The 27454-nt window shown below is 41.4% G+C and overlaps 1 protein-coding gene across 2 annotated transcripts in view; it reads left to right on the top strand.

Annotated features, from left to right (window-relative positions):
- Nucleotides 1-27454, top strand: part of tpst1 (tyrosylprotein sulfotransferase 1) — a 53186-nt gene that overhangs the window by 17783 nt on the left and 7949 nt on the right. For both annotated transcript variants that reach the window (XM_019259385.2, XM_019259386.2), the window contains exons 2-3: nt 4163-5198; nt 18882-19080. In XM_019259385.2, the coding sequence (XP_019114930.1) occupies nt 4342-5198; nt 18882-19080 (1056 nt within the window). In that variant the 5' untranslated portion in view covers nt 4163-4341. The remainder of the gene's footprint in view (nt 1-4162; nt 5199-18881; nt 19081-27454) is intronic.

Here is a 27454-nt window from a genome sequence, read left to right as displayed (position 1 = left end):
TATTTCAATGGACTGAGGACTCAAGTGAATGGTTTGGCACACAATGCAGTGTATTGGCCTGAAACTAAAGCTACTCTTTCTATCCTCTTTGTGTTTGTTCAATAGAGAATTGGCTTTGAATCTAAAATGGATTCAAAATCAAATTTTGACACCAAGAATCAGAACCAGTTGAGCATAATGTGCTTGCGTCTTAATGACAACTAGAATCCACTTTAAATATGGATATTCTTTATTGTTCTGGTTCTGGTTCCTTACCTTACTTGATTTCTAGGAAAAAGTTCTACAGATTACGCAGATCTTTTTACTTCTGGATGTGATATTTTCTTGGCCAAAATTAACTATTGTGTAATTTAACCAAATTCATCCATCAAGCTATTCTCAGAACATTCACATTAAGGTGGGAACAACCTCTTGAATAGCATTAATATGGTGGAGTTCTCATATTGGTTAACCATGATGATGATGGATGCAGTAGCTTTGGGATATTTATGAAATCCTCTTCTTGGTTTCAGTGGTGCCATCACCATCCAAACCTGCAGTCTTCAGATATTTAGAGAATTAGTCTTCACTTCTATTTATCATTCCTGTCTCCAAGTCTCATGTTTTAACATGAATGTGGTTTCGTCAGGGCTGGGCAGACGGAAATTGTTGATTTCTGCCTTCGTAACCAGTTGGCGTTGCCTGCCAAAGTAGTACTCTGAAAAGCATTTCTAAACACAGCTGTATGTAAGACCATGGGATCTTCATGTATCTTTAGACTTTCACTCCCAGGACATTAAACACCACGGCAGTGTATTTACTGGGAAGGAACAAAGTCGGTAATTAAAACTTCATAAGTTAGAACAAAGAATATGATGACGTCTTGCGTCATGCTGTTGTGCTTTGCCCAGACTAAGACACATTCAAGCCTCTCATATACCATGAAGGGTGGGGGTTGGCTGCACTGGGTACATGAACAGCACCCTGTCACATACTAATGCTGGAGCAGGACAATGCTGAGGGGTCTGTTAACCATCATGCTCACGATGACGTGGTCTGTGCTTAAACAGACTGCAGAGCAAATAAAGTGACTGGATTTCCTTGTTATTATTGTGTGGCTGAAACATTTTAGTTTTAAAGAAGCTATACTTCAAAACAAGAAGAGTCTTGCTTGATATTAGTGATGCAGACAACCATGAAAAAAAAAACAAGACACCCTGTCTTTTGGTGAAATAACATTATGCTTATATGAGGTTGGGTCGTAGTGGCAGCAGGTTTAGCAGGGTGCCGTCGTCATATTCAACTCGGAGCCCGGAGTCCTGCTTCTGGAACACCTCTGAAACAAAGTGCGTTTCAGCCGGTGGGCTTCGAAACATTGACTAGAATGGCTGAATATCGCTGTGGTGACCACAGTGCACTCACAATGCGGTGTGTCCACATACATTGGAATTTGGGGGTCACTCGATCATTAAAGCTGAGCCCGGCCACCCAGCGGAGGGAGCTCATCTCGTCCTCTTGTATCTGCTATCTTGTTGTTTCTGTCACTACTCAAACCTCGTGACCACAGATGAGGAATGGCATGTAAATGTAAAAAGAGCTTTGCTTTGAATAAGGCATATTTACATAAAGTGAAAATATATCATATAGTCGAAAGACCCAACATATTAATGAGCAATAATATTCAATGTTAGAAGCAAATTAGAAACTTGTTTATGCAAATTGGTTTCTCTAATTGACTGGCTATGGTTAGTTGCAGACAGTATGCTGTGGCATTGATTATGAAGATACTGTGCTGTGTGAGTTACAGAGCACCATGTCTGAGAATGAAAGGGACGGAGTCAGTCTGAGTCATTCATAGTTGGAGATAAGTTCTGTCAGTGTTGCTACAGCTCGTAGTGGTTGCTGAAATGGTTGTCAAAGATAATAATGTTGTAGATGACTTACCACCCACCACTGTTTCCAATATTTTATAATCGAGATCAGGTTCCCCTAATAAGAAACCTATACCAGACTGAATATGTAGTATATGAAAGTGAGGCACGGCTGAGCACTGCCTGCTGAGGTTTGCTGTCCCCTTCCTCTCCCAGCCAGGGCTCAGGGTTAAGGGAGGTGACTATGGCTGCAGGGCCTCCAACAAATAAGCTGTACTAAGCCTGCAGCTTTTACTTTCCAACAGCAGAGGAAACATTGTCAGCCAGCCCACTGCGGTGTGTAGAATTTATGTGTGGGAAGTGTCTGTGTGTGTGCATGCCTATGACAAAATGAGAGACTAAAGGCTAAGTGTGACTTAAATGCTCTACCAGTCTTAGTGATCTGGTAAGATGGAAAATAGTGCTGTCCTTTGGTAAATGCATAGATTTGCATTCATCTTTCAGTCGGCATTGAATTCTGTCTACCGCTTCTCTAATCAAATGTTTGCGAGAGTTCATTTAGTTTCTTTATCATTTCTTCTTCTGGACTAGGGATGGGCATTCGAATAAATTTCTTTGATCAATCATCGGGAAAATTAATGATCAATTATCATTTAATCATTATATTTTTTTATATTAAAAGTGCAATAAAAATACAAATACAATGTTTTTTTCCTCGATGAAATCTTTATTACAAGAACAGTCCAACTCTTATGGCAGTTAAGCCCGACGTTCAATGGTTAAACTTAATATGCGGTGCGGCGATCATGTTAAACAATAACTTAAACATAATAATACTTTGGTCAAAATATACTTAATTTAAAACCGAGTCGAGAAAGACGGGGGGGAGTAAGGGAGAGATTACGTAACAATTAATTACTTAACAAAGCCTCATAAAAACTAGTAACTCCCATACAGGCTACATTGGTGATGGACGCCTAACAGTAACTTCAGCACCAGCCTACTGATTTTTGTTGAGAAAGATAAGCATGTTAATGTGCTCTGGGGTCAGACGCAAGCACAGCCTGGTGACCATCAGCCCAGCAGCTGAACACACCCGCTCTGAGGGGACTGACGTTGCCGGGATGCACAGGTACCTCCACGCTAACTTGGCCAGCCTGGGGTGCACTGACGTTAACCAGGGTCGGATGCACATTGTTCAAGTGGTACAACATTGGAGTCGTGGACATGTTGTACTTATACACGGCTTCGCAGTGTTTGCAGTGAACTTTGTTATTATTTTATTCAAAATGATCCGACGCCACACTTCGCCGTGACCTCTTCATGATTAATTTTGAAATCTACGGAAATTCGCAGGTAGCTGAGTATACTGTTTTTTAAGTCAAATATCGCCCCCGATTGGTAAAATGTTTCATTGCTGCCACACAGTGAAACTCATTGCATTGCTTTAAGACTCACACTATACAACACCTTTTATTTAATACCAACGTTTGATCGATAAAAAAAATTAACGTGATCGACACAATTCTTAATGATCGATTATCGATTAATCATGCCCATCCCTATTCTGGACTTGTTCGTTTTTTTTTATATTCTATGTGCGTTTTTATCACTTTACATTCTTCATATCACATATCGTGTATTATTACTGCACTCTGTATCCATGTATGAAATTATTAGGTAGTTAATGTTGGACTTTTAGCTGTTCATTAGCAGTGTGAGCACCAATGGGTCATTAAGGGACCGTCGCTCAATTCCGTAGCCTCTGTGTGCAGTAGAGCACAAATCATCACATGCAGAGGAGCCTTCTTAAGTTCAGAGTTTGTAAATTATTGACACTCCCTTATTAACGCTTTGTCCTCTTAATTGATTCATCTTTGTTCATTTTCATTATCTTACATGACATTATTCCTGTTTATTTCATATCATATTATTTATGTTAATTACTATTTCAAATGTTTATCTCTTCCTGTTTTGTTTATTCTCTTCTTACATTAACCACACACACCCAAAGAACACACACACACCCAAAGAACACACACACACCCAAAGAACACACACATGATTGATTACAATAACCGACAATAAACAAGTGGCAAACGAGTGTGAGAGTGTGTTATTGAGCTGGACAGATTACCACAATCATCATACTTGTTCTTAGTGGACAGACTGTGGAGGTGTGCATCCAGAGAACAGCATCATACAAACTGCAATCAAATGGTACTTTGGGTTTTGTTGCTGTGCTTGATGATCGTTGCACTTGTGTATATTCAGAACTAACTGTGCCTTTTGTGTTTCATTCCACAATCCAGGCCTCATGGAGCTGGGGACTCAACGCCTGCTGTGCACTAGGGAGCTCGATCCATGCCCTGTCCCCAGCAAGCAACCATAAAGGGGGGGGAACCTTAATTACCCTTCAGATCCTTTTCCCATCCCTCCCCCTAAACTTCCCCTGTTGTGATATTGTCTTCTCTCGTCTGTGGCCTGCAACATGATTGGCAAGCTGAAACAGAATTTGCTGGTGGCCTGTCTGGTCATCAGCTCAGTCACAGTCTTCTACCTGGGCCGCCACGCAATGGAGTGCCACCATCGTATCGTGGAACGCAACCAACCGGGTGGGATCCTGCCTCTGTCAGCACTCGGAGGAAGCATGCGGACCACCTTACGGACTGGCCAGAACCTCAGCACTCCTTTTGTTTACAGTAAAGACATGCCACTCATCTTCATAGGTGGAGTGCCCCGCAGTGGGACCACGCTAATGCGAGCCATGCTGGATGCCCATCCTGAAGTACGCTGTGGTGAAGAAACCCGCGTCATCCCACGTATCCTAGCCATGAAACAGATGTGGAGCCGCTCCGGTCGGGAGAAGATGCGCCTGGATGAGGCCGGTGTGACAGATGAGGTGCTGGACGCCGCCATGCAGGCCTTTCTGCTGGAAATCATTGTCAAACACGGAGAGCCCGCCAACTTTCTTTGCAACAAGGACCCTTTTGCACTGAAGTCGCTTTCCTACCTAGCCAAAATATTTCCCCGTGCCAAGTTTGTACTTATGATTCGTGATGGCCGGGCTTCAGTCCACTCCATGATCTCACGGAAGGTGACGATTGCTGGCTTCGACCTGGGCAGCTACCGGGACTGCCTGACCAAGTGGAATCGGGCCATAGAGACAATGTACACTCAGTGCCTAGAGGCAGCGGATAAATGTCTACCTGTGCATTATGAACAGTTGGTCCTTCATCCTGAGAAATGGATGAGGACACTGCTGAAATTCCTTGACATTCCTTGGAATGATGCTGTCCTCCACCATGAGGAGCTCATTGGGAAAGCTGGAGGAGTGTCCCTCTCTAAGTAAGTAATACTGACACAGACACCTACAACTTTTCCCTTGCCCAAACCCCAAGCCCTAATACTTTGAAAGGTATAAGATGAAGCAAGGTTCCCAGTTGACCTTCAAAAGAAAGATAGTGAGTCATTAGTGGCTCTGGTTAATTAGAGTTTCGTTGAACTTTTACATTTCATTGTTTGCACTATAATTGTAGCCACAGTAAAGTAAAACACAACTCTGACTATTGTCACTGTCTTTGATCCCTCTTGTTTGTAGCTCTGGGAAGGACCTACCCATGTTGTTACAGCCAGACTGAGCTCTTTAATTTGAGAGTAATTATAACATGGGTCCTCACAGTGCCTTTTAAGAATAGATTTTTGTCTTTAAGCAGTTCCCTCAAACTAAATTGGCTCCATTGTCCTGTTGTTTCTTGTTTGTTGCATTAGGGTTGTGTGCACTTTCTTGTGAAATGCGGATCATGGCCTTTTGTCTGTACCACGTATGTTTCCCTGCAGCACTCTAAAGGGGTTTACTAGCCAAAAAAAGAACTAAAAATGAGTCACAGCATGACACAGTGATGGATGGTGATTCAGAGGTTCCTCGACATTTCAGATACTTGACCCTTTGGAATGTAGTGGCAGGAAGCTATGTGCTATCTCTGTGATAACAAATGAGTCCATGCTGATGATCTGCAGAGACTTCATTCTTTTAGATGCTTTATCTACAGCTGCACATACATGAAGCAGCTCATTACTGAATTGATGGTGCTTGAATAAATATTTGCCGTTGTAATAGTTGTGTTTTGTGCCAGCCGTACAAGCTTCACATGGTTAGCTGGGCCTGCAATACATCACATTCCCAGCACTGTAGAATTGAGCTTGGACATGCCCATGTCTACTCAGCTATAAACTGCTTGGAATGGAGGGGAGAGAGAAAATATGGATTGGCCATTAGCCTGGAGAAAAATGACATGTAGGGAGCTGTGTGTCAGGCTGTAGATATCACTTTCTATTTAATCTTTCCACGTTCCTGGAGGCCTTGAAAATAAACACGCACCTCTGGCCCTGAAATATATCCTCCACGTGTTTTCACGAAAACCTTCAGACTTTCCATCATTACATTTCATTTGGAAATTAAACATCCTACTGCTGCGCACAGCGAGGTACCCACTCATTAGTGACTTAAAACACATGAGATTATGCCTGCACTGCTGTACTGTAAGCAGGGTTTCCTAATGGCCCTGCCTGGTGTCAGAGTTGTTTTGCTTTCAGTGATTTGGGAGGTTGGACTGCAAGTTGTTGAGGAAACACAACCTCATGCCTTGCCTCTGTCCCCCCAACCCAACCCCCACCCAAACCCGAACCTCCTCTCTGCTACCACCCTCTTCCTGCCACGTAGCTCCAGAACACACTCCAGATATTTGGGCCACAGTTTGTTGTGGCTGCACATGAGAAGACTCATGTTTTTTATTAAAAAGCTTTGTGTTCATTGAGCAGTGTCTTCTAAATGCCCGTTGCCTTTACTGCACTTCTTTATGAACTCCTCCCACTTCCTCTGTAGTAAAAAGTGAGGGTAAATTTCCTTCCTCTACTTAGAAATTGTGAAATTTGCTACATATTTCATTTTACTTCATCTTTACTTCTGCTTTCCATCTTGGTGTCCATGACTTTGATCTGTTTCACTTTGAGAAGAAAAAAATAGACAGCAGGGATCATAATGAAGAGCAGGTGTCAGAAATCCAGTTCAGTTGTGGGCCAGTGTTTCACAGGCATGGAGTAAAACTATATAATGAAATTTTAAAGACCAGTAAGTAGGATTTAGTGGCAACTTGGGGTGTAGTTACCCTCTTTGTCCATGTAGGAAAAACTTTGGATGCCGCAAGACTCGCAAAAAGAAGTTATGGTTGAGTACAATTTGTGATAATCAATCAAAAAAATTCACTGGTTGCAACTTTTCAATGTATATTTTCTGTTTTCTGGACCTTTGGTTAGATAAAATGATGCATCTGATGACCTGAATATTTCCTGCCATTTTAGACCAAACAATGATTTATTAGGAGGCAATTCCGAGATTTCTTTCAAAATACATTAAATTGGAAAATAGTTAGAATAGCAGAAAACACGTGAAAAGACTTATGTAACTTACTTAAGACGATATATTATTGATATGTAGAGTTTGAGGTTAAAACAGCCTAGGGCTGCAGCTATCGAATATTTTGGTAATCAAGTGTTCTGTCAAATATTCTACCGATTAATTGAGTTATCGTATAAAATTATTATTGTTATTACTTTCGCTTTGCTGTGTTTGCTCATTTTCGCTGTTTTCGGTCCCGGAGTCTGCCATTATGAACGTCAACACTGTCCACACACGTTACCAAAAGCCCGCTTCCGTCTTCTTCCACTTTGCAGCCTGTAACGTAAGCACGTTGTGTCACACTAAAAAGAATCTGTGTGAAACGTGAGCTTTAAATTTAATTAAACTAGGCTTCGAGGCAGAGGAAATTCCTCGATCATTTTTTGTGAAGGAATTACTCGAGGAAACAGCCCATTCAGAGGGGGGGACAGTAGCCATGGTTTGCATTGCTTTTCTTTGTGATATTAGTTTGTAATATTTTTACATCAGCCTATTTATCTTGCATAGTTATGTATAAAAACTATAAAAGGAGAAACTTGAACTTTTCATTGGGATTAATATTTTTGTTGGAGGGTGGGATTTGGTCTATGGGAAACTATTTGCCTACCACTGGTGTAGAGGATAAGTAGGCTTAACTAACTGCTTTGTCACAAAAGCATCAAGCAAACATTCAACTGATACAAGATAAGTCATTTGACCAAAGATAACCTCAGTACACAACTACACATAAATAATCCATCTTTATAGAGGAATGTTATTTTTTCCAGCTCTCCACCTCAAAGCTCGAGGACTCTTCAGCAGAGCTCACATGTGTTTACACATGAGCTTGAACCTACCTCTTGTGGCTGAAGGACGGCCTTCTTAACCCTGAAATCATTACTACATAAAGAAGACTCATAAACCTGCTTACGTGTGTTAAAACAGTCTACTCAGTAATGACACAACTACCAAGTTGCTGACCTCTTGAGAGTTTTCTTTGAGTTTGTATAATGACCTCTGACCTGGAAAGAGCCAGCATGTCCTCCTTCTGTGGTTGTGGATGAGGTCATGGGAAAATAAGAGGACCAAAGAATGAGTTAGACAAAGCAACTTGAGCCAGATCCACTGTAGTTGAAGGCATGTATGTCCAATCGAGCGTGCTCGGCTCCTCTCATTTCATGATTTCATCACTGTTTGAGTCTGTTTCTTTCTCGTCACAGCCTGGCTCACAAAGTATTTAAACAGTCAGGTTACAGAGAGACTCTGCTCCATGTTTACAGCAAGTTTTACCGATCATAACATGGCAAGAAGTATATGCCCACGGAAGTGCCGACCTTTGAGTAGAGCTTAGAGAAACCTGTAGCCACGACCTGAGTTCAGTCTGTTTGGTCCTGACTTGTCATTTGATGTTGTTTAAAAGGGTTAGTTCTAACTTTAGTTTAATATCTAATCACATTACAGAGATTCACATCTGTTGTTTACCATCCAGTAGACACAGTCATCTATCTTTGCTTGATAAGAGGCACATATAAATGATTAGTATTGACTGGTCCAATGTTCTAAAGGTTTAAACAATAGGTCATCTGTACAGAAGCTAGCAAATCTGCAGAGTGAATTATTCCAGCCTGTCTTTTATTAGAATGCACTGTTCTTATTTGAATTTGTGTCAGCATTGTAATCTAGTTTAAAGGAGGAATACCGTATTTTCACGACCATAAGGCGCATATAAACGTCTTATATTTTTTTCAAAATGTGCAGCGCGCCCTATAGTGCAGTGCGCCCTATGTGTGTTGTTAAACCTGTGTTGAGAACAACGTGCCCATCTCACAGCCGATGTGAAAAAAGAAGTGAAACAAATGAACGCTGCACTTGCTGTTATTCCGGGGGGGCTGACAAAGGAACTCCAACCGCTGGACATCGGTGTGAACCGGCCGTTCAAAGTAAGGCTGCGAGAGGCGTGGGAGCGATGGATGACAGATGGAGACCACAGTTTCACAAAGAGTGGAGGGCAGCGCCGGGCAAGTTACGCCACAGTTTGCGGATGGATTGTAGATGCGTGGACTAACGTGTCTACTGGCACTGTTGTTCGAGCTTTCGCAAAAGCCGGCATCATTTCCGAGGGGCCGCACGGCACGGAAAGTGACTCTGACAGCGAAGAAAGTGGAACTGGCATATTTGATTTAGCGCAGCTGTTTAACTCAGAAACGGAGGATGAGGACTTCGATGGGTTTGATTAATGACGATTACCGGTAATGTGCTTAAAAAATGTTAGTACTTTGTAATAAAGACTTAAATAAAGCACAATCAAACTCAGTTTTGCTCCCGCTCTATTTTTAAATACGCACACTTGTATACTTGTGTGTGTGTTGTTGTAAGGCGGTGCGCCATATGTGTGTGTAGACTGCGCCTTTTCGTACGGTGCGCCCTATGTGTGTGTTAAATACAGTAATGGCATACATAACGGAGACTGCGCCTTTTCGTACGGTGCGCCTTATGGTCGTGAAAATACGGTATGTCATATCTGGCCTAAATAAAAAAAGAGGGCAGCATTTCAACTTCTGTCTCTCATGACGTCATTGTTTTGCAGTGTGCAACACACCGGGAGAAGAATCAATAAAAGGTCAGAGGCATGTAATTCCAACGGATCAGACAATTTGGAGCTGGTTCTCAACTGGAACTGGTTCTCCATTCTCACCCCTTTAGCTGGAAGTATTTTCACCAACTTCCTGGATTACTTGTTTTGTCTCGTACAGCTATAAAAACAATCTGCACCGAGAGTGAACATAAATCCACTTTTAATCCCAAATGTTTTTTTAAGATTTTTTTTTTGGGGGCTTTTTTGAGCTTTATTGTATAGAGACAGCTGAAGAGTGACAGGAATGTGAGGAGAGAGAGATGGGGAATGACATGCGGGAAAGAGCCACACGTTGTATTCGAACCCTGGGCTGCCGTGGCAAGGACTGAGCCTTTGTACATGGGGCACCTGCTCTACCAACTGAGCTAAACAACACCCCATAATCCCAAAAGTTTAAAAAAATAAACCGTGAGCTCTCCTTCCTCTGCTATGGATCAGAGCGGAATCTGATGTGACCCCTGGGTGTTTATTTCTCAAGAAGCTCTGGCTTTGCCCCCGCCGTCCCCCCTACAGCTCTCCAGGTCTGCCGTGGCAGCTGTCTGTCGATTAGCATTACAGCGTGCGCATTTCACCTGTACTTACAAAATCAGAGAGTGTGTGTGGATATATTTGTGTGCAAGAGACTGAATTCTGATGTCATAGCTGGGAAAATACAGATTTACTAGGCTGTGACTCTAAGTCTTTGTAAATAAGCAGCTAACTTTTTGCCCATCCTAAACACGTTACACCAGTTAAAAAGACAAACTGATAACGTCATATCATCTGTCAAGTTTTATTCACATGTCAATAATTTAATTTTATTGATTTAACAGTTAATAGAATAGAATTTAATAGAACCAGGAGTATATAGCATTTATATCAGGCTTCACATGAAAAGAAAGATGTGCCAAAGTTACACCTACAGCTCTTATTTCAAAGTGTCAGATACATATTTAATGTAATGACATTAATACATCTTATTATTGTAATATGTTCTATTATAATTTCAGATCAGATTTTGGTATCTTTTTAAAAATAAATGGGATAACTACAGTTTCTTTGTCATGAAACACTTTTTTAAATTTAGCCTTCAGGTTCAACCCTTTTCAATATCAGTCATGAAGCAAAGAAACATATTTTTTAACCAAAAGATGAATCCCGCAAACAAAGCTGATTAACTCAAAAGCTCATCTTGAGATGCTGTCAGGTGTTGTGGTTCAAGCTCAGAAACCATGGAGACTGTTAAGTGCTCTTCAGCCATGCTACTACGACAGTGGACCACTACGACTCAGTGGTAAGGACTCTTGAGTTTTTAGAGAGAGGCCACGATGTCCCTGTCTCTCATAACACACTAATATCATCAGTTGTGTCCAGATATGAGCAAAGGATAAGTCTTCTTCAGGGGTCATGTTTGAACTAAACAGGGATTGTATGGGGTGTCGTTTAGCTCAGTTGGTAGAGCAGCCGCCCCATGTACAAAGGCTCAGTCCTTGCTGCGGAGGCCCAGGGTTTGAATCCGACCTGTGGCTCTTTCCCACATCATTCCCCATCTCTCTCTCCCCACATTCCTGTCACTCTTCAGCTGTCTGTCAAATAAAAAAGCTCCAAAAGGCCAAAAAAATATCTTTAAACAGGGATTGTATGTTTAACCTTTTCACTAGCACATTTATATGATGCTACACCTCTTGAAATCTAAAAACAAACGCAAGGCCAAAATGTAAATGTGCGCACAGGGAGGGGGAGTGATGAGAGCTCTTTGGGATTCAGATGCAGATCTGTGGTCATTTAGTGCACACGACACCCCTCCACAAATTGATTCCTATCAAATATTAATGACTGGCAGACCTTAACCAGAGCCCTCTGAGCTGAGGACAGGCAAGGAGACACTGCTTTGTCCTACATCAAACAGTCCACAGTTAACAGATGCAACCAGGGTCCAATCCTTACAGATAAAACAGTGATTTCCAAACCAAAACAGAATCACAATCAGAATAACGTCCTGAACAACTGCAACTTGTGCTTGTTCATAGAAGGCAGACTATCACTGTACTAGGCTCAAGCACTTAACCACATGCTTGAATTCTGTTTTCTCTACGAGCGTGTATATCTGCAGCGATAAACACTAACATAAGCTACAGCCTTAATCTGCAGCCAGTGACTACCTAAAGGCTGTGGGGAGAAGGACTCACCACTGTCACAACTCTGCCAAAACGTTCATGGTAAAACTAGTGTACTTAAGCAAGTAGTAGACATAAATATACTGTTTTGATACTAAAGCAGCAATTTGAACTGGTTTGATGCCTTCTTCCTCCTACTGGTGTGAGAATCGGGAAAATGCAGACAGCAGCAATGCCAATTCATTTTCACCTCATTATTTATCCTGACATCGTGCTCCAGTGACTGACTTATCTGTATCACTTCGTTCAACATGACATTCTGTGTTGTGTGAAAATGGCGCCAAAGAAACCATTACAATGTAGGACCACATCATCCTTTCTTGGCCATTTTATTTGTCACTCTGTTTGTTACATTACATAAAAAATTGGACACAGGAAGATAGCCTCGCTATAGCCTGTATCTCCTGGTGCACGTTGCCTGTTGTTGCTTTCAAGAGAACTGTGAAAAATGCCCGCCATGGTGACATATTCAGATTGCTTCCACTTATGGATACAGTATCTCACAAAAGTGAGTACACCCCTCACATTTCTGAAAATATTTCATTATGTCTTGCACTGAAGAAATGACACTGATACAAAGTAGTCAGTGTACAGCTTGTGTGTAAATTTGCAGTCCCCTCAAAATAACTCAACACACAGCCATTAATGTCTAAACCGCTGGCAACAAAAGTGAGTACACCTCTAAGTAAAAATGTCAAAATTGGGCCCAATTAGCCATTTTCCCTCACCGGTGTCATGTGACTCGCTAGTGTTACAAGGTCTCAGTTGTGAATGGGGAGCATGTGTGTTAAATTTGGTGTTAGTACTCTCACACTCTCTCATACTGATGGCCTAGCAACACCCTGAAACTGAGCCGCAGCACATTGGCCAAGACCATACAGTGGTTTAACAGGACAGGTTCCACTCGTAGCAGGCCTTGTCATGGTCGACCAAAGAAGTTGAGTGCATGTGCTCAGCGTTATATCCAGAGGTTGTCTTTGGAAAATAGACGTATGTACATTAACAATATATAACGTTCCCCAGGGTAAGAATGTCATCCCACGATAAAAACGATGAATTCCCATTGATGATGTATGTATGTACGTGTGCGACACACTCGCAACCCAACACGCATATTGACAAACATGGCGAAAGGCGGAGCAGATACACCGGGCAGCGAGGAGCTATTTCCTTACACTCCGGACACCAATCAGACACTCAGATAGGTCAAACCTCCACAGACATCCTGAAATGTCTCTGAAGCAGAGACTATCCAGGTGGATTTACAGACTAAACTCTGATCATCTACCTGTGTGTGTTCTCACTTTGTTTATTTCATGTACCAGCTTCTAAATCTGAGTCTGACTTGTTTACGCTGTAAAATAATGACACAAAGAAGTTTATTTTGATTTATGTCTGATGAGAGAGAGATTAGGCAGAATTGGTGTTTATATTTTTATCATTACTGTGATAAATACCAGAAATTATTGGGATACATTTTTTAGTCCATATTGCCCATCCCTCGTGGCCACACAAAATATTGAGACATGGGCCCAATTTGCCAGCGGTTTAGACATTAATGGCTGTGTGTTGAGTTATTTTGAGGGGACAGTAAATTTACACCATTATACAAGGTGTACACTGACTACTTTACATTGTATCAAAGTATAATTTCTTCAGTGTTGTCCCATGAAAAGATATAATGAAATATTTGCAGAAATGTGAGGGGTGTACTCACTTTTGTGAGATACTGTATATAAAACAGAGATAAGCATCACATCTTCATATTTAATAAGCTAAAGCCAACAACTTAATGCAAAAGTCAAAGTAGTTGGTGATATATTTTCAGTTCTTTGCGAGTTGAAAATGTATTCAGATTCAAAGGTGTGGAACCAGAGTACTGTGCTGTGTGCTTTTATAATCTATAAATAGGAAGAGAATGACTAAGAAGAAAAAAGAAAATATGCAATAACTGTTAAGCACTTGATCTTTCAAAAGATGCAGACTGTTCTTACACAATGCTCAAGCATCCGTTAAACATGTCAAAATTATCATCTCATGTTGCAAAATCAAATCAAATCAGTTTTATTTGTATAGCCCAAAGTCACAAAGTACATTTGCCTCAGAGGGCTTTACAATCTGTACAGGGAGTGACACCCTCTGTCCTTCGACCCTCGGTTCGAGTGAGGAAAAACTCCAGCAGTCTAATCCTATGGCAGCATAACTAATCAACAGAAAGTTGCTCGTCCTTTCTTGAATGCCAGGACTCCATGATGAAAATTCTTTGACAAGCACATCAAAACTTGAACTTAATGCACAGTAGTGTGTCTACTTTATGTGTGTATAATGTAGTCTTAAAAGGTTTCCATTCTGTGTGTGCTGTGCAGTAGTTTTTAGTCTGTACACAGTCTGCTATTACAGGCTTTGGTCTACCATCATGCCATTTGCCTAAATGGGCCCTGATACAATTTGATGTTAGAGGAGGCCAGCCACAAGTAGCCTTCGGGGCAGCACAACTACCTTTTACCATCAAACATTTTGCCCCACCTCCTCTTAAGTACTTTGTCCACAGTGCATTAAAGTCAACCCCCATGACACCTGGCAGAAAATGCCTCTTGCCCTCTTCAACCACCAGCACTCCCTGCTCTCCACAATCCCGTGAGCTTCAGGGTCTCTATCTACATGAAAATCTCAATCAGTGGGCAGCCAGGCCCCAGAGCGGGACCTTGTCTTAGCATTAACATCAATTACTTGGCCTTGATTTAGTGGAGGCCCTGCCCAGCTGAGCGACTTGCTCCATTACTTATCCCAGAACAGGGAGCCATTCCACCCCTCCTCCCTAACTCTTCATCCTATTTGGGATCTTGATGTCTCTATGCGATTCTCTGTTATCAGCCGTTGGTGATACAGAACACCACCTTGGGTAAAGGAGGCCCAGCAATGAATAATTGACAAGCTGGAGGCCATTAAGAGCATCAGTCTGAAGGGAAGTGGTCATGTGATGGACGGAAAGGTTTTTTGTCACATCACATTTAAAGCTGAGAAGTGTGTGTGTGTGTGTGTGTGTGTGTGTGTGTGTGTGTGTGTGTGTGTGTGTGTGTGTGTGTGTGTGTGTGTCACTTGTTCAGCAGTATGGATGCAAATGAGTTTAGATTGATGACAGGAAACAAACAGAAGATGGGATATTTATGTCCCTGGACTTTCCCCCCTCCTTTTGTTGTGCTGTTGAGTGCAGGTGTCTGGTCTTCAGTGCTAGTATTGCTCTTATCATGCCCCTTTTTGGAGAGCAACAATCAAGTCAAACACTATTAGAACTGAACAATTAATCTTAAATACCATGTAGCTGTCAACCAATAAATTAATCCTCAAATGTTTTTTATAATGGATGTCCACAAAATGGAAAAAAAAAGTCCAGATTCTCTGACTTAGCTTCTTAAATGTGAATATTTTCTGATTACCCTATGGAGTGTTTTTCCATGACCAGTTGTTTTTCGTGCATGTGCAATAACAGCCAGTGGTGTCACACTATTCCACCTATCCACAGCTGGTAGTAAAGCGCTACTAACCACTAGTAGACATGGATGAACAGTTTTGTTTAGTTTACTTGGCTTTTCCCTGACTGACTGGTTTGAAACAGAACCATTAGAGGACACAAACAACAAGCAACCGTTATACATTATCTGATTCATTGTGCTAATGATTGGTGTATTAAACAGCGACAGCTCCCAGCAGATGTGTGGGTGCTTTATTTGTTAAGTGGATTTGCTTGATGGCCTAAAACCAGTCGGACTTCCAGGTTAGTTGCTGACTAGCTGTGGTAAATATTGAATGTATCGCCATTCAGCTATGATGATGGTGTTGTTTGTTTGGCAAGAGTGATTTCGTCATGAGTGACCCAGTTTGCAATGCATGTAGGATACACACTGACCTGCAGTGTGTGGTCATCAAGCATTAGGTACTAACCTTTTTGGTTGTGATCTATTAATAAAGCACAGTCTACTTAACGCTTGCCACAGCTTAGTTTTTTGATATTATGGCACTGTGGTTAAGATTTAGAGTAGACACTAGAACTTCTTGGTTCGGCTGTTTCCATGAATTGTCACATCTACAGGCAGTGGTGGGTTAGGGCTTCCCAAAAGGACTCCCCTCCCTCCGGTTGGGATCCACTCTCATAGACAGTACAACTCCCCAGACAGTTCACAGCTATTTTCAGGGGGCTCAGATGTTTTTTGTGTGATACAGATTTTATTTATAGGCAGAAAAAATGTGTGTGTTGGTGTAAAGAGGAGATTCTCCGTTCTTTTGTCAAAAAGATTGCTAGCATCTAACCCACGATGGTGAAGCTGAGCTGCGTTCGCTACACTCAGTCTTTGTCTTTATCAGTTTATGTTCCACGTCGACACTTAGCAGCCTCTTGGGTCTTGATGGAGTTACCTAAAGTGATTCCCTACCCATTTGTTGCAGAGTGGATATTTGGATCACGGCCCGTCTCTCAGAAAGCATCTCCACCGTCCTCCTGAGATGACAAAACCAGCTCAGTCTATTAATCATGCAGGAGACTATACTCGTACAGTGTAAAGATTCAATTGCAAAGTAAATGGATTAGAGGGAAGTGAATTGCCATATTGAGGGACAGAGGCAGACAGGAAACATAAGGATGGAGAAGCTGGACTGCAGACGGTAAATAGACGTGGGGAGGGAGAGCAACCTGAAATACCAGCAACAGCCAGGAGGCTCAAAAGAAGTGGCTTTCAGTACACTGGAGGAGGCTTGAATGAAATGTTCTTCACACAATTTAAAATTCCAAGCTCACATTTTATTAGACTGGCCTCATGGAAAATGAAAATACAAAACAGCTGACTTTACATTGATCAGACGGGTTTGGGAACCCAGAAGTGCAGCAGGATAAATGGAAGCCTCATTGACCCTTTTACCAGTGTTCCAGTCAGTTGTGCCACTTTCACTGGTTTCATACTGCTGGGTACACTTTGTATTGCCTTTTGTTACGTTTATGACTTGAAATATAGCTACACTGTATAAATGTGACTAATTCTTACTGTGATGTAAAATAAAACTGCTGAACAGATCAATACGATGGGACGTTGTATGTGGGGATGATTGCATCTTCGTCACAATGCACATGCAGTCTTGTAAAAGAGGACAGACGCTGCTAGTGCACACACACCGCACACACACACACGTCAGTGTACATTAACTTCTGTTTTTCTGGGTGTAATGTGTTCAGCGACCTTTTATCTCCCCACAGTCTGTTCTGACAAACTGAAGGTCTATTTCAGAAGACGTCTAAATGCAGCTCTGTCACACCCAGTCTAACTATAAAGGGATGTGGTATTTGGAGCTTGTATAATACCTAAATGTGTTTCAGTCAGTTGGTTTTCTGTTCTAATGTAATCTACTAACAGGACTCCATCAGTGTGCCCCTTTGGTCAGTGGAGGCAAACTTTGTTCATTCCACAAAACAAAAGCTGCAGTCCAGCAGCTTCAATCCCCTCGCTTCATGAATATTTAATTGCAGACAATTAATAATTTATCAAGAAGTCTGAATTTGCTTTTAAAAACTAACAGTTGTGGTTGATGTTATCCAGAAACAGACGGTGGAGCGTTCTAGATGTCGTCTGAGGCAAGTCACTTTGATTCTGTAGCTTCATCTGAAAATTTGTTGACCTTGCACAGTTTTTAACAGTGTTTCATCTTTGACACAGTCTGTAAGATTAACCTGAATAAGGGGTAATGAGGTCAAGGAGACTGTATTCAGCCCATATGTGCTGTTTGAGACGGTAAATCATATGAAATGTGATGCATGTTGATGCAGGAATGAACTATTACAGTAAGAGGTCACATATTCCGAATATTTAACAGGGCCCTCCTGAGAGAGGGAGGTCAGGAAGCCATCTTTAATAGAGTCTCATGGTCCAATTACAGCCAGTTAGATGCTTACAGTGAACAGAAGTGAGGGAACTGCTCTGCTATGAACCGTTTCTGTGTTGGGGAGTTGCTTCAAAATGTTCATGTCTCTCCAAGTTTGAAGCTCATCTGCTGTCACACAAGGTGAAAACAGACGTCAGCCACAAAATGGTTTGGTAAAATTGTTATGTTTGACAAATCCGTCAAAGGAAGACATGTAATGAAGAGCATCCATGAAAGTATCAGTTTGTGGTTGGTGAATGGGTCAGACATGGGACTGTCATCTTGAAGAATGAGGGTTAGTGTCCTGTGTGAAGCCAAAGGTCAATAACTTTAGTTATATTAGATTTAGGCAACAGAACCATGTGGTGAGGTTTAGGAAAAGATCTGTTTTCACAGGAGGCACGAGCTGTAGCTTTCTGACTGAAAGGCTTTATTGCAGAAACAACATGTACAAATGAACCAGACCATTTGGGGACAATGCTAATGCTGTGACTGTAGTGATAATGTCATGCAGTGACGGTTGGTCACTGAACACTGTTAAATGTGTGTTGACTTTCACTTGGATGTACGTACAGGGCTCAAAGGGAACTACTTGTGCATTAAGGAAGTAATACTATAAATTGAGTGGGTCTGTGACATGTGACATGCGCCAGAAAGAACTTTGATGTTTAATTGCTGTTTAACTGCATTTTACCAAGGCTTAAGGAACCTTGGTGGTGTACAGTAACAAGTACAACATTTAGAAAAGAAGTAACCACTTGGTGGTAGAGTGACTCATTGGGAACTAAAACCTGGTATCTTTGGCATTGCAAACATATGCTTCAACAGCCAAGAAAAACGTGGAACCAATGAAGTGACTTCTGAGCTGAAACAAACCTTTTTCTTCCTGTGGTTAGGGTGGAGAGGTCCACAGACCAAGTCATCAAGCCCGTCAATGTGGAGGCCTTGTCCAAGTGGGTGGGGAAGATCCCGGCTGACGTGGTGAGGGACATGGCCGTCATCGCCCCCATGTTGTCTAGACTGGGCTACGACCCCCATGCCAACCCTCCCAACTATGGTCGGCCTGACCCGAAAGTCCTGGACAACACCAGAAGGGTGAGTACTGCTCAGAACATGAACAGTTTATTTTCCTGTGTTCATCATTTTTTCTCAGTCGACGACAATTGATACCGCTCACGTGTTTGTTTGGCCATTTTGAAGGTACAGCACAGCTAGCCTTTGGTTAGCTTAGCTTAGCATAAAGAAAAAGCTTCTAGTTAAAGTCAGTGGCCCAGAAAAGGTCTGGCACATATAAAAAACTACAAAAACCCATTTAAAACTACAACTTGTCATTTGGACACTGTTTTTTTGCACAGAATAAACAAACAAATTAGGATGTGTGTTTAATGTAGTGAAGTCCAACTGGCTTCTGGCTGTAGCTTCATGGTTGGCCGACAGACATGCGAGTGATATCGTGGTATAGTGGTAAGTGGAAAGCCAACAACTATATTTCCCAGAATGCAGAGTTTTTTCTCAACAGTGGCCATACTGCTGTCATTTTTCAGCTCATTCACTGCAAATTACTTGGTGGTGAACATTTTTCAGAGTGTAGTGTATTATTCAGTCTCACTTAGTGCTGAACTGTGGATCACCACAGTAATAACAATATACTGATGGGTTAGAAAGAACTGCCCTTCGAGCAACAGCACAGCCTGATGACATCATAGTGATATCATTGGGATTATCTCAGCTTGGTCTTGGAGACTACAGATTTCTCACAGAAAGCGCATTACAAACTGTGGTTGTGGAGTTTAAAAAGGTAGGCAGGAAGGATCCAGTCAAGAGATTCTAGGTGGATAATGTGAAATGTAGGATCTCGTATTTTTGACTAAATGTCAGGATGGCTCGGTCTCTTAGACATACATTTTGAGCATTGATTTTTTACTTCAAAAAGTGGCTTACTAAGTCAGAGTGCCTCTATAAAGCTGAGATCAGATCAGAGGCAGAAGAAGGCCATTTGTAGTCTGTTTTGTGTATTTCATAAGACCTTGAATATGGGATGTCCTGGATTGGAACCTTAACTTTGTATTTCTCAATGTCAATGTAACTTATGTTGTTCCCCGTGAACATACTTTTGGTTTCCAGTCTCTTACTTAAAGACATTTTGACATGCGGCCAGGAGAAAGACAGCATCCTTACAATTAATGGCACCCACTTTCAACATTACATAAACTTTGGGCGTGTGCACGAGCACTGTCCTCTTTGCTTCAGCACTGATGTGCTTGCCAGACGTCAAACCCGTCTTATATCTTAGGAAGACGTTTGCTATTTTTGGAGCAGAATATGTTTTATAAAATTTTTTCCATAAGCTGTGCTATCAGGTGACATGCTCTGCAGCTCCTCTCTTTGGGTTGCATAGTGTCTGCCTGAGCTCAGGGACACGACTGTCTGTTTTATTTTTAGCTCTCAAGGTCTGTGGAAGGGAGCTTTCAAGGTCCTTCTCACTGTGTTGAATTGGGCAATAAAAGAGGCATTAACATCAACATGATAGCACTCATTTGAGTTCAGTAAATTACTGTAAGTCATCAAGATGGCCTCACATTGTGCAGTGTCCTTGGAGACTTTAGCTGAGGATCTAGGGAAAGAGCGTCTGTAGTTTCCATTAGTTTGAATTTCCCTCCTGTGGTGACTTGATGTTAAATCAGTTGTAGACTGACATGGAGGACTGAGACAGTCACTGCTGAGCTGACAACAAGCTTCAAAAATGGTGAAATGTGTTGTGAAAGTGTTGTTGATAGTTGGATCAGCAGTTTAGTGGTAATGGAGACTAAAGAATGTCTCTCCATTGACTTAGTGTGTTTTCCAAGTTTGACCTCTCCCCTGGTGGGACTGCTGTCCAAACGTTTCTGGCTGATTTGTTGCTCCCAAGCACAAAGCCTGGAACTCTTTCCAGGTATCTGGGTATTTTCCTAAAACATGTTCTGTTCACCCATAGTTGAGTGTGCCTGAAAGAGCACACTCTTTAAAACCTCTCGGGCTTCTTCTTATTGAGTGTGCGTGCAAGGCGCACATTATATGTTATCCACCGCGCTTATTGAGTGTGTCTGAAAGAGCACACTCTTTAAAACCTCTCAGGCTTATTATTCTTCGTCTTCCGTTTCTTCCGTGCTTTTTTCGGTTCGCTTCTCCTCCCAGAGTTTTTGTCGCACATACACAAAACGGGTATCAAAACGACCGGCTCGGCCGGGAATCGATGGCTATGACTTTTCTAAGAGTTTTGGCAAACGGTTTTGCCAAAAATCGCCAAAAACCACGCCAAATAATGAATGGGTGTGTATTGCGAGAACTTTCCAGAGCTAGAGTGAGTGATGTCATCGCTAGAGTGGACAGGGAGAGAAAAAGTCGGCGAAAAATAAATTTATAAACTGCGACTGTGGCCGCAAATGTGAAGCTACAGAAATCATTTATAGCTAGAAACGTAGGAAAATTCGAGGCGGTTGCAGTGATAACACCGTTGAAGCTGTCAGATATATAGTTTCGGCGTGACACGCAAATATGCAGCAGCAACTTCCATCCTCAGCCTCATATACTCCCATGTTAAAAAGGCGAGAAATTTTCTGGAGGAAAGCAGAAGTAACGTTTCTCTGAATTGCTCCTAAGGGCACATTTCTTCATTTACACACAAAACGACTATGTAGACGTTCAGGAAGGGCTCATCCTGCTTGTGGTTAAGCTGGTTCAATGATTGGAAATACGGTTTGGCCAGAAATCCTTCCTCTTCGAGGGAAGGTCTCAGCATTTTCTCTCAGTCTGTCAGGATTTGTAACTGACATTTTAACAGGTGCAGATTAGCTGCTGCTGATTGGGTCCTGGTTTCTTGGCAACCTCAGCCTACTTGAAGGAGGAGAGGGGGGAGGGGCTAACATGCTAATGCTAATTAGCATTAGCCACTAGGAATTAAATACATGCTAATGTTAACATGCTAATGCCAACATCTTAATGTTAATTGCTAGCGCGTCAGCGCATCAGCATTAACATGCTAATGTTAACATGCTAACATGCTAATGTTAATTGCTAGCGCATCAGCGCTAACATGTTAATTGCTAATGTTAACATGGTAATGCTAACATGTTAATGTTAATTGCTAATGTTAACATGGTAATGTTAACATGCTAATGTTAATTGCTAGCGCATCAGCGCTAACATACTAATGCTAACATGTTAATGCTAACATGATAATTGCTAGCGCACTAGCGCTAACATGCTAAGGTAACATGCTAATGCTAACATGCTAATTGCTGCTCCTGTGTCTAAATAAACATGTTAAAAATGACTATTTGAGGCGTGCTGTTTGAATACAGACCCCCGGCAACAGCCCACTCGTCAGTCTCAAAATTTCTGCAGGATTTTTCTAGTACTGAATTTTCTGAGCACTGTCAGTAATAATGTATGGGGGCGACGGGGCCAGAGTCAGGCACACTCAAAATTTCTTTAGAAATTTTCTAGTCTCTATTATTGTACACCCAAAATACTTTTTAATTTCCAGACATAAAATGTAGGGAACTGAAGAATTTTTCCAAAGGAGTCCTGCTATCTGAACCAGTCAGTATAAAGCTTTCCCTTCAAGTTCAGCCCTTGTGTATCTACAGACACATCCAACATACATGATACATTTTGAAATATAAAAGTTTGATGAGAACAGCAAAATTAGAAAAAAAAAAAAAAAAGTAATTTTTTTTTTGTTTTTAGACTCTCATGAAGTGGTTTTTGCCTTTTTGGCAAGGAATTTCAGTCTCACGGCTCTCATGGCTCCATACAACGTTCATAATGGCTCCACACAGATCTGATAGAACCTTCCTCACATTAATACATGAAACAAACACAAATGTCACAAATTTTCACCAGTGGAGGTTCAAATAGTGCTCTTTAAGTTATGTCATCGCCAACTACTGCATATCTCAATGAACTAAATCCTAATATTCACACATACAATGACTATAGAGATAATGGTATCCAATTTTCTACACTTACTCAAACATATCTGTGATATTCTGTATCTTCATGTGGAAATGCTAATTAAATCACATGCATGCTGACACCAACATATATCTGAAAAGCTTATATCAGCCCAGAAGATTCTGTTCCATGTATCCATAAAGAGATGGTTTCCTCAGTTTATGGTAGGACAACTTGACTGGCCTTCAACCCAATCCAACAACACCTTTGGGATGAAACACCAACTGTGAGCCAAACCTTATTTCCCAACATTGGACCTCACTTAAGCTGCTGTGGCAGAATGGGAGCAAATCCCAGCAGAGGAAAAGACCAGAGGAGTGGAGGCGGTTATAGTTTGGGTGTCCACATGGAGTAAAATAATTAATTCATTCTCTCTGATATCTGAGAATTTAAATGTCAGTGTCAAGCTGTGGCTAGATAAAGAACAGGAAATGGGTGGATATTAATCATGCCTTCTATTTTTAAGTCTGATATTAACACACACACACACGCAGTATGACAGAGAAAACAAAGTAGTGTTGCACTAATGAGTATGTCTGTGTTCATGTTAAAGCCACCATTACTCTGTCTCAACTGCATTGCTTCAGTGTCATGGTGTAAGTCACACTATCTCATCATTAGTGTTTGGTGTTGTGTGTTTCTGTGCCACAAACAGGTCCTCTTTTAGCCTGCAAGTTAACAACCATCAAATCAAATCAAATTTTATTTGTATAGCCCAAAGTCCATCAGTACATCACTGATGTTTCAGCAAATCATCAACACTATTTCCTGCCTGTAAGTGTCTCCCTGGTTCTTAAAAGTAGTGCCTCATGCTGTACATCAGCACATCTACACAACAATCGGGAGGAGAATGTGCACACTTGGTGAAACCTAAATATCCAAGGCTGAATGGGGGTGGTGCAGCAGAATACAGGATCTGTGTAAAAGAACACGTGCCATATCAGAGTGACCGTAAACAGAAGGAGGTGTTTCTGTTTGGTTCCTGATGTTTTCGAATTGTTTGGATGTGAGTTTGAGTGTGTGATGGTTTCATACTTTTATACTTGATGTTGCTCAGCGGCTCATGTGGTTTGATTTTGTCTTTGTGGAAAAGTTGAGAGACATTCCATTAGTGATGAGTGTCTTTAACCCAGTTTGGTGTGTTAGCCAGTCTACGTTTCTGAAACGTTTGGATTGCTTTTCCATTTGTTTGAGGGGAACCAAAAAGGGGTGGATGAGGACGCAAAAAGAGAAAGAATGAGTTTGGTGCAATTTGTCATGTTGTCAGGACTGTTATGACTCAAACGGAAAACATTTCAGTGTAACATGTGAGGAGAGGAAACTTGTAATTTTTTTTTTCTGTTCATTGGAAAAACGTGTCTGACCACAAACTGAGATGGAAACTACAGACAAGGTGGCACAGTCACACAAACCTCTGCTCTCTGTATGGTCTCAACTTTAAAGTGGAAGATAACTTTGTGTTTATACTGACTTGATGATGGGTCATCATCAACTTCCACTGAACAACAGCCCATCCTTAATTATTGTATATTTATGACCATACATATATTGATCACTATTCATTGCAGCATATTTATTAAATTACTGTAATTCCATCCCATTTCTGTGTCTTACAGGAGTTGCGGTATTTTTTTACCACATATTTTTTGTCATTTTTGGATGCCATTTCTCACAAATCTATTTGCCGTAAACCGTTTTGTGATTGCCTTTCAACAATTTTGGAAAAATTCGTGTGAATGTGTTCCTTTTGGTAAAAGTTTTATTATTGAATGTTGTGGAAAAAAAAACATTTGTGCTTTTCCTCACTAAAATTGAATCGTTCAAAGATGATTTTTAGCCTAGCTTAGCTCAAAGACTGGAAGCAGGGGGAAACTGCTAGCCAAACTCCAAAGCTGTCTAACATTAACATGCTAGCACGCTTGTCGCAGATGCATGCAAGAGTCGGCTGTGCCTATCTGTGTGAGTAGAGATCGTTGTGGCACTGAGTTGTGGACAGAACCACGTGAACTTTGGAAGGATGTTTGTGTGCACACAGAGATCGAGTTGTGGATCTACATGGAGCTTAACACATCTGGTCCAATGTCTTTTCAGATAATGTCATTATCTGAACAGACAGCTGTTGTTAATCAGTTCTGTTTAAGTCAACTGCTTCTCTAACCTCACTGTGTTTCACTGTAAGATGAGCACAAAGAAACTCTTTTCCAAAATGTTGCCTGTTGCTTTAAAGCAGAGTCATACTGTATGTAAGCAGTCTTCTGCCATATGTCAGCGTGCTGGTCAGATATCAGGTCCTCATGCTGCTCCAGCAGTGTGCTCACCATGTTGTCCATGTTAATGCTTTTCAAATGTGCTTGCGGTCCTGTTGACATATTTTGGATGCAGTAAATAACCACATCTCTGCATGCTATTTCTTCCTCCGCCTCTGCTCCATCAAACAGTTAACATTCTCCTGACAATAGACGTATGTGTCTCGATGACAACACGTATGTTGAAGCTCATTTGTTCAGATTTATGCTGTGTACATCTGCAGGTCATTAGTGTGATTCCCTTGCATCAAACCCAGCTGCAGGCTTTATATTGCTCTTTGCTTGCCCTCCCCTCCTCCCTCCGTCCCGGGCTGGAGTTCCCTGCATTCAGAGGAGGATCTCCTACTACCCAGTTCCAAGTGAACAGAACGTTTCTCACAGTGCCCTGCGGTCAGTTTGCTTATACATGCTAGAATGCTTAAGGACAACATTCTGAGAATTCGTCATCTGGTTTTAACTCTGCAGCATCTGCATTTTGTCTGCTGTTTTTATTGAGCTTCATGGGGTCACTTACCTCACGGCTGGTGTAGTGAACCTTAAAAGTTTTTGAGGACTGCCAAGAATGTGTCTGTTTCCAGATTTAAAGCCGTTTTATTATATTTTATTTACTGATTTATATTTTGGCCCATTTTGATGGAAACAGAAGCTGAAAACACAATATCAACATGCTGCGATTTTATATGTTATACGTGTGTAATGTAACACTGTAATGCTAATGGTGAATGTGCACTCAAAAAATTAAAATGTTGAGTTTAAATCAATGTATTTAGTCAACGGGTTCCATGTAATTGTATTAAGTTAAACTTACTAAAAATGAGGAACCTGTTGACAAAATAAATTGAATTAAAGTCATTTTACACACTCATTTTTTTGGTGTGTATCCAACGCGGTATAAGTAAAACTGTCTTTATTCCCCAAAGAAGCGTCCTACTTACAGGTAGAAAAAGAGCATTGTTTTATATCTGACCCAACTGGAGTATTAATACCCACTGTTGTCTGAGAGACTTCATGTCTGTGTGTGGCATACATAAGTTAGACACAGGTATGGATATGGCTGTTTTCAATGCAAATGTTACCCGACTGTCAGACTAAGTCGAAAAGAATAGATGGCAATGTTTTCTTAACATCTACACAGTCAATCAACTTTATTTATCTTACTCTGTCAGCATCATCTTTTTTCCAGTTCTCCATTTCTTACTGTTTGTTGGAACGGGGTCATTCCAGTTCATTTGTTCCTCCAAGAAGCATGGGATGACAAAGTTTAAATTTATTCTGAATTACTCTCTGAATACTGGGGATCTCTGATATTACCAAATTCACGGCCACTCTCCCAAATTCTGTGTTGCATTGCGTAAGACATCTGGCAACCAGCCCCAAACTGAACCGTATGATGAAGCCACATGTGGAAATGCTCTCTCTGCTGTCTTGAATTTTCACCCAGCCCCATCCAAATATTTACCCTCTGTCTCATCTCTTCTTCAGCCTTGATTTCACCACAGAATGTGCAGCCTGGATGGAGCTGCTCAGCAGAGAAATAGTTTGGAAGCGGCCACAAGAACAGAGTGTTTGTGTTTTGTGTTTGTGCTGTGGAGACAGTGACATAGATTATCAAGGTAGTTTGACCTGTTGCGAAGCAGCCTTATCTCTGTGGAACCAGTTCTTAACTCCGATCCCTCATTATAAGTACAGTGTGTGTTTTGTTTTTTTGGCTTTTCAGAGTCAAAGAAAAGAAGCAATGTAAATCCTCCCTGCGTGCTGCTAATGTTATATAAGACTTTTTCTTTTTTTTTAAGATTTTTTTTTTTCCCCTTTTCAAGTTTTATTTTGATAGCGACAGTTGAAGAGTGTGGGGAGAGAGAGATGGTGAATGACATACAGGTCGGATTCAAACCCTGGGCTTCCGCAGCAAGGACTGAGTCTTCGCACATGGGGCGGCTGCTCTACAAACTGAGCTAAACACCGCCCCATATAAGAAAATATTTAACCTTGGTAACAAACGTGCTGCTCAGTTTGGAAGCAATGGCACTTGTTTCTGCGTTAGCCTGACAAGCTAACAGAGGCTAGTTTCTGGTCTTGGGTTGGGTTCAGGTCTTAAAGTTGCACGGTTAGAATTAACCTCAGTTTTCGAATTCACAGAATCAGAGCTACAAAAATGATAGCAGAACATA

The sequence above is a fragment of the Larimichthys crocea genome, chromosome VII (genome assembly GCF_000972845.2).
Source record: "Larimichthys crocea isolate SSNF chromosome VII, L_crocea_2.0, whole genome shotgun sequence".
Classification (NCBI taxonomy): domain Eukaryota; kingdom Metazoa; phylum Chordata; class Actinopteri; family Sciaenidae; genus Larimichthys; species Larimichthys crocea.
The sequence above is the reverse complement of the archived record's forward strand: the minus strand, read 5'-3'. Positions and strand labels throughout refer to the sequence as shown.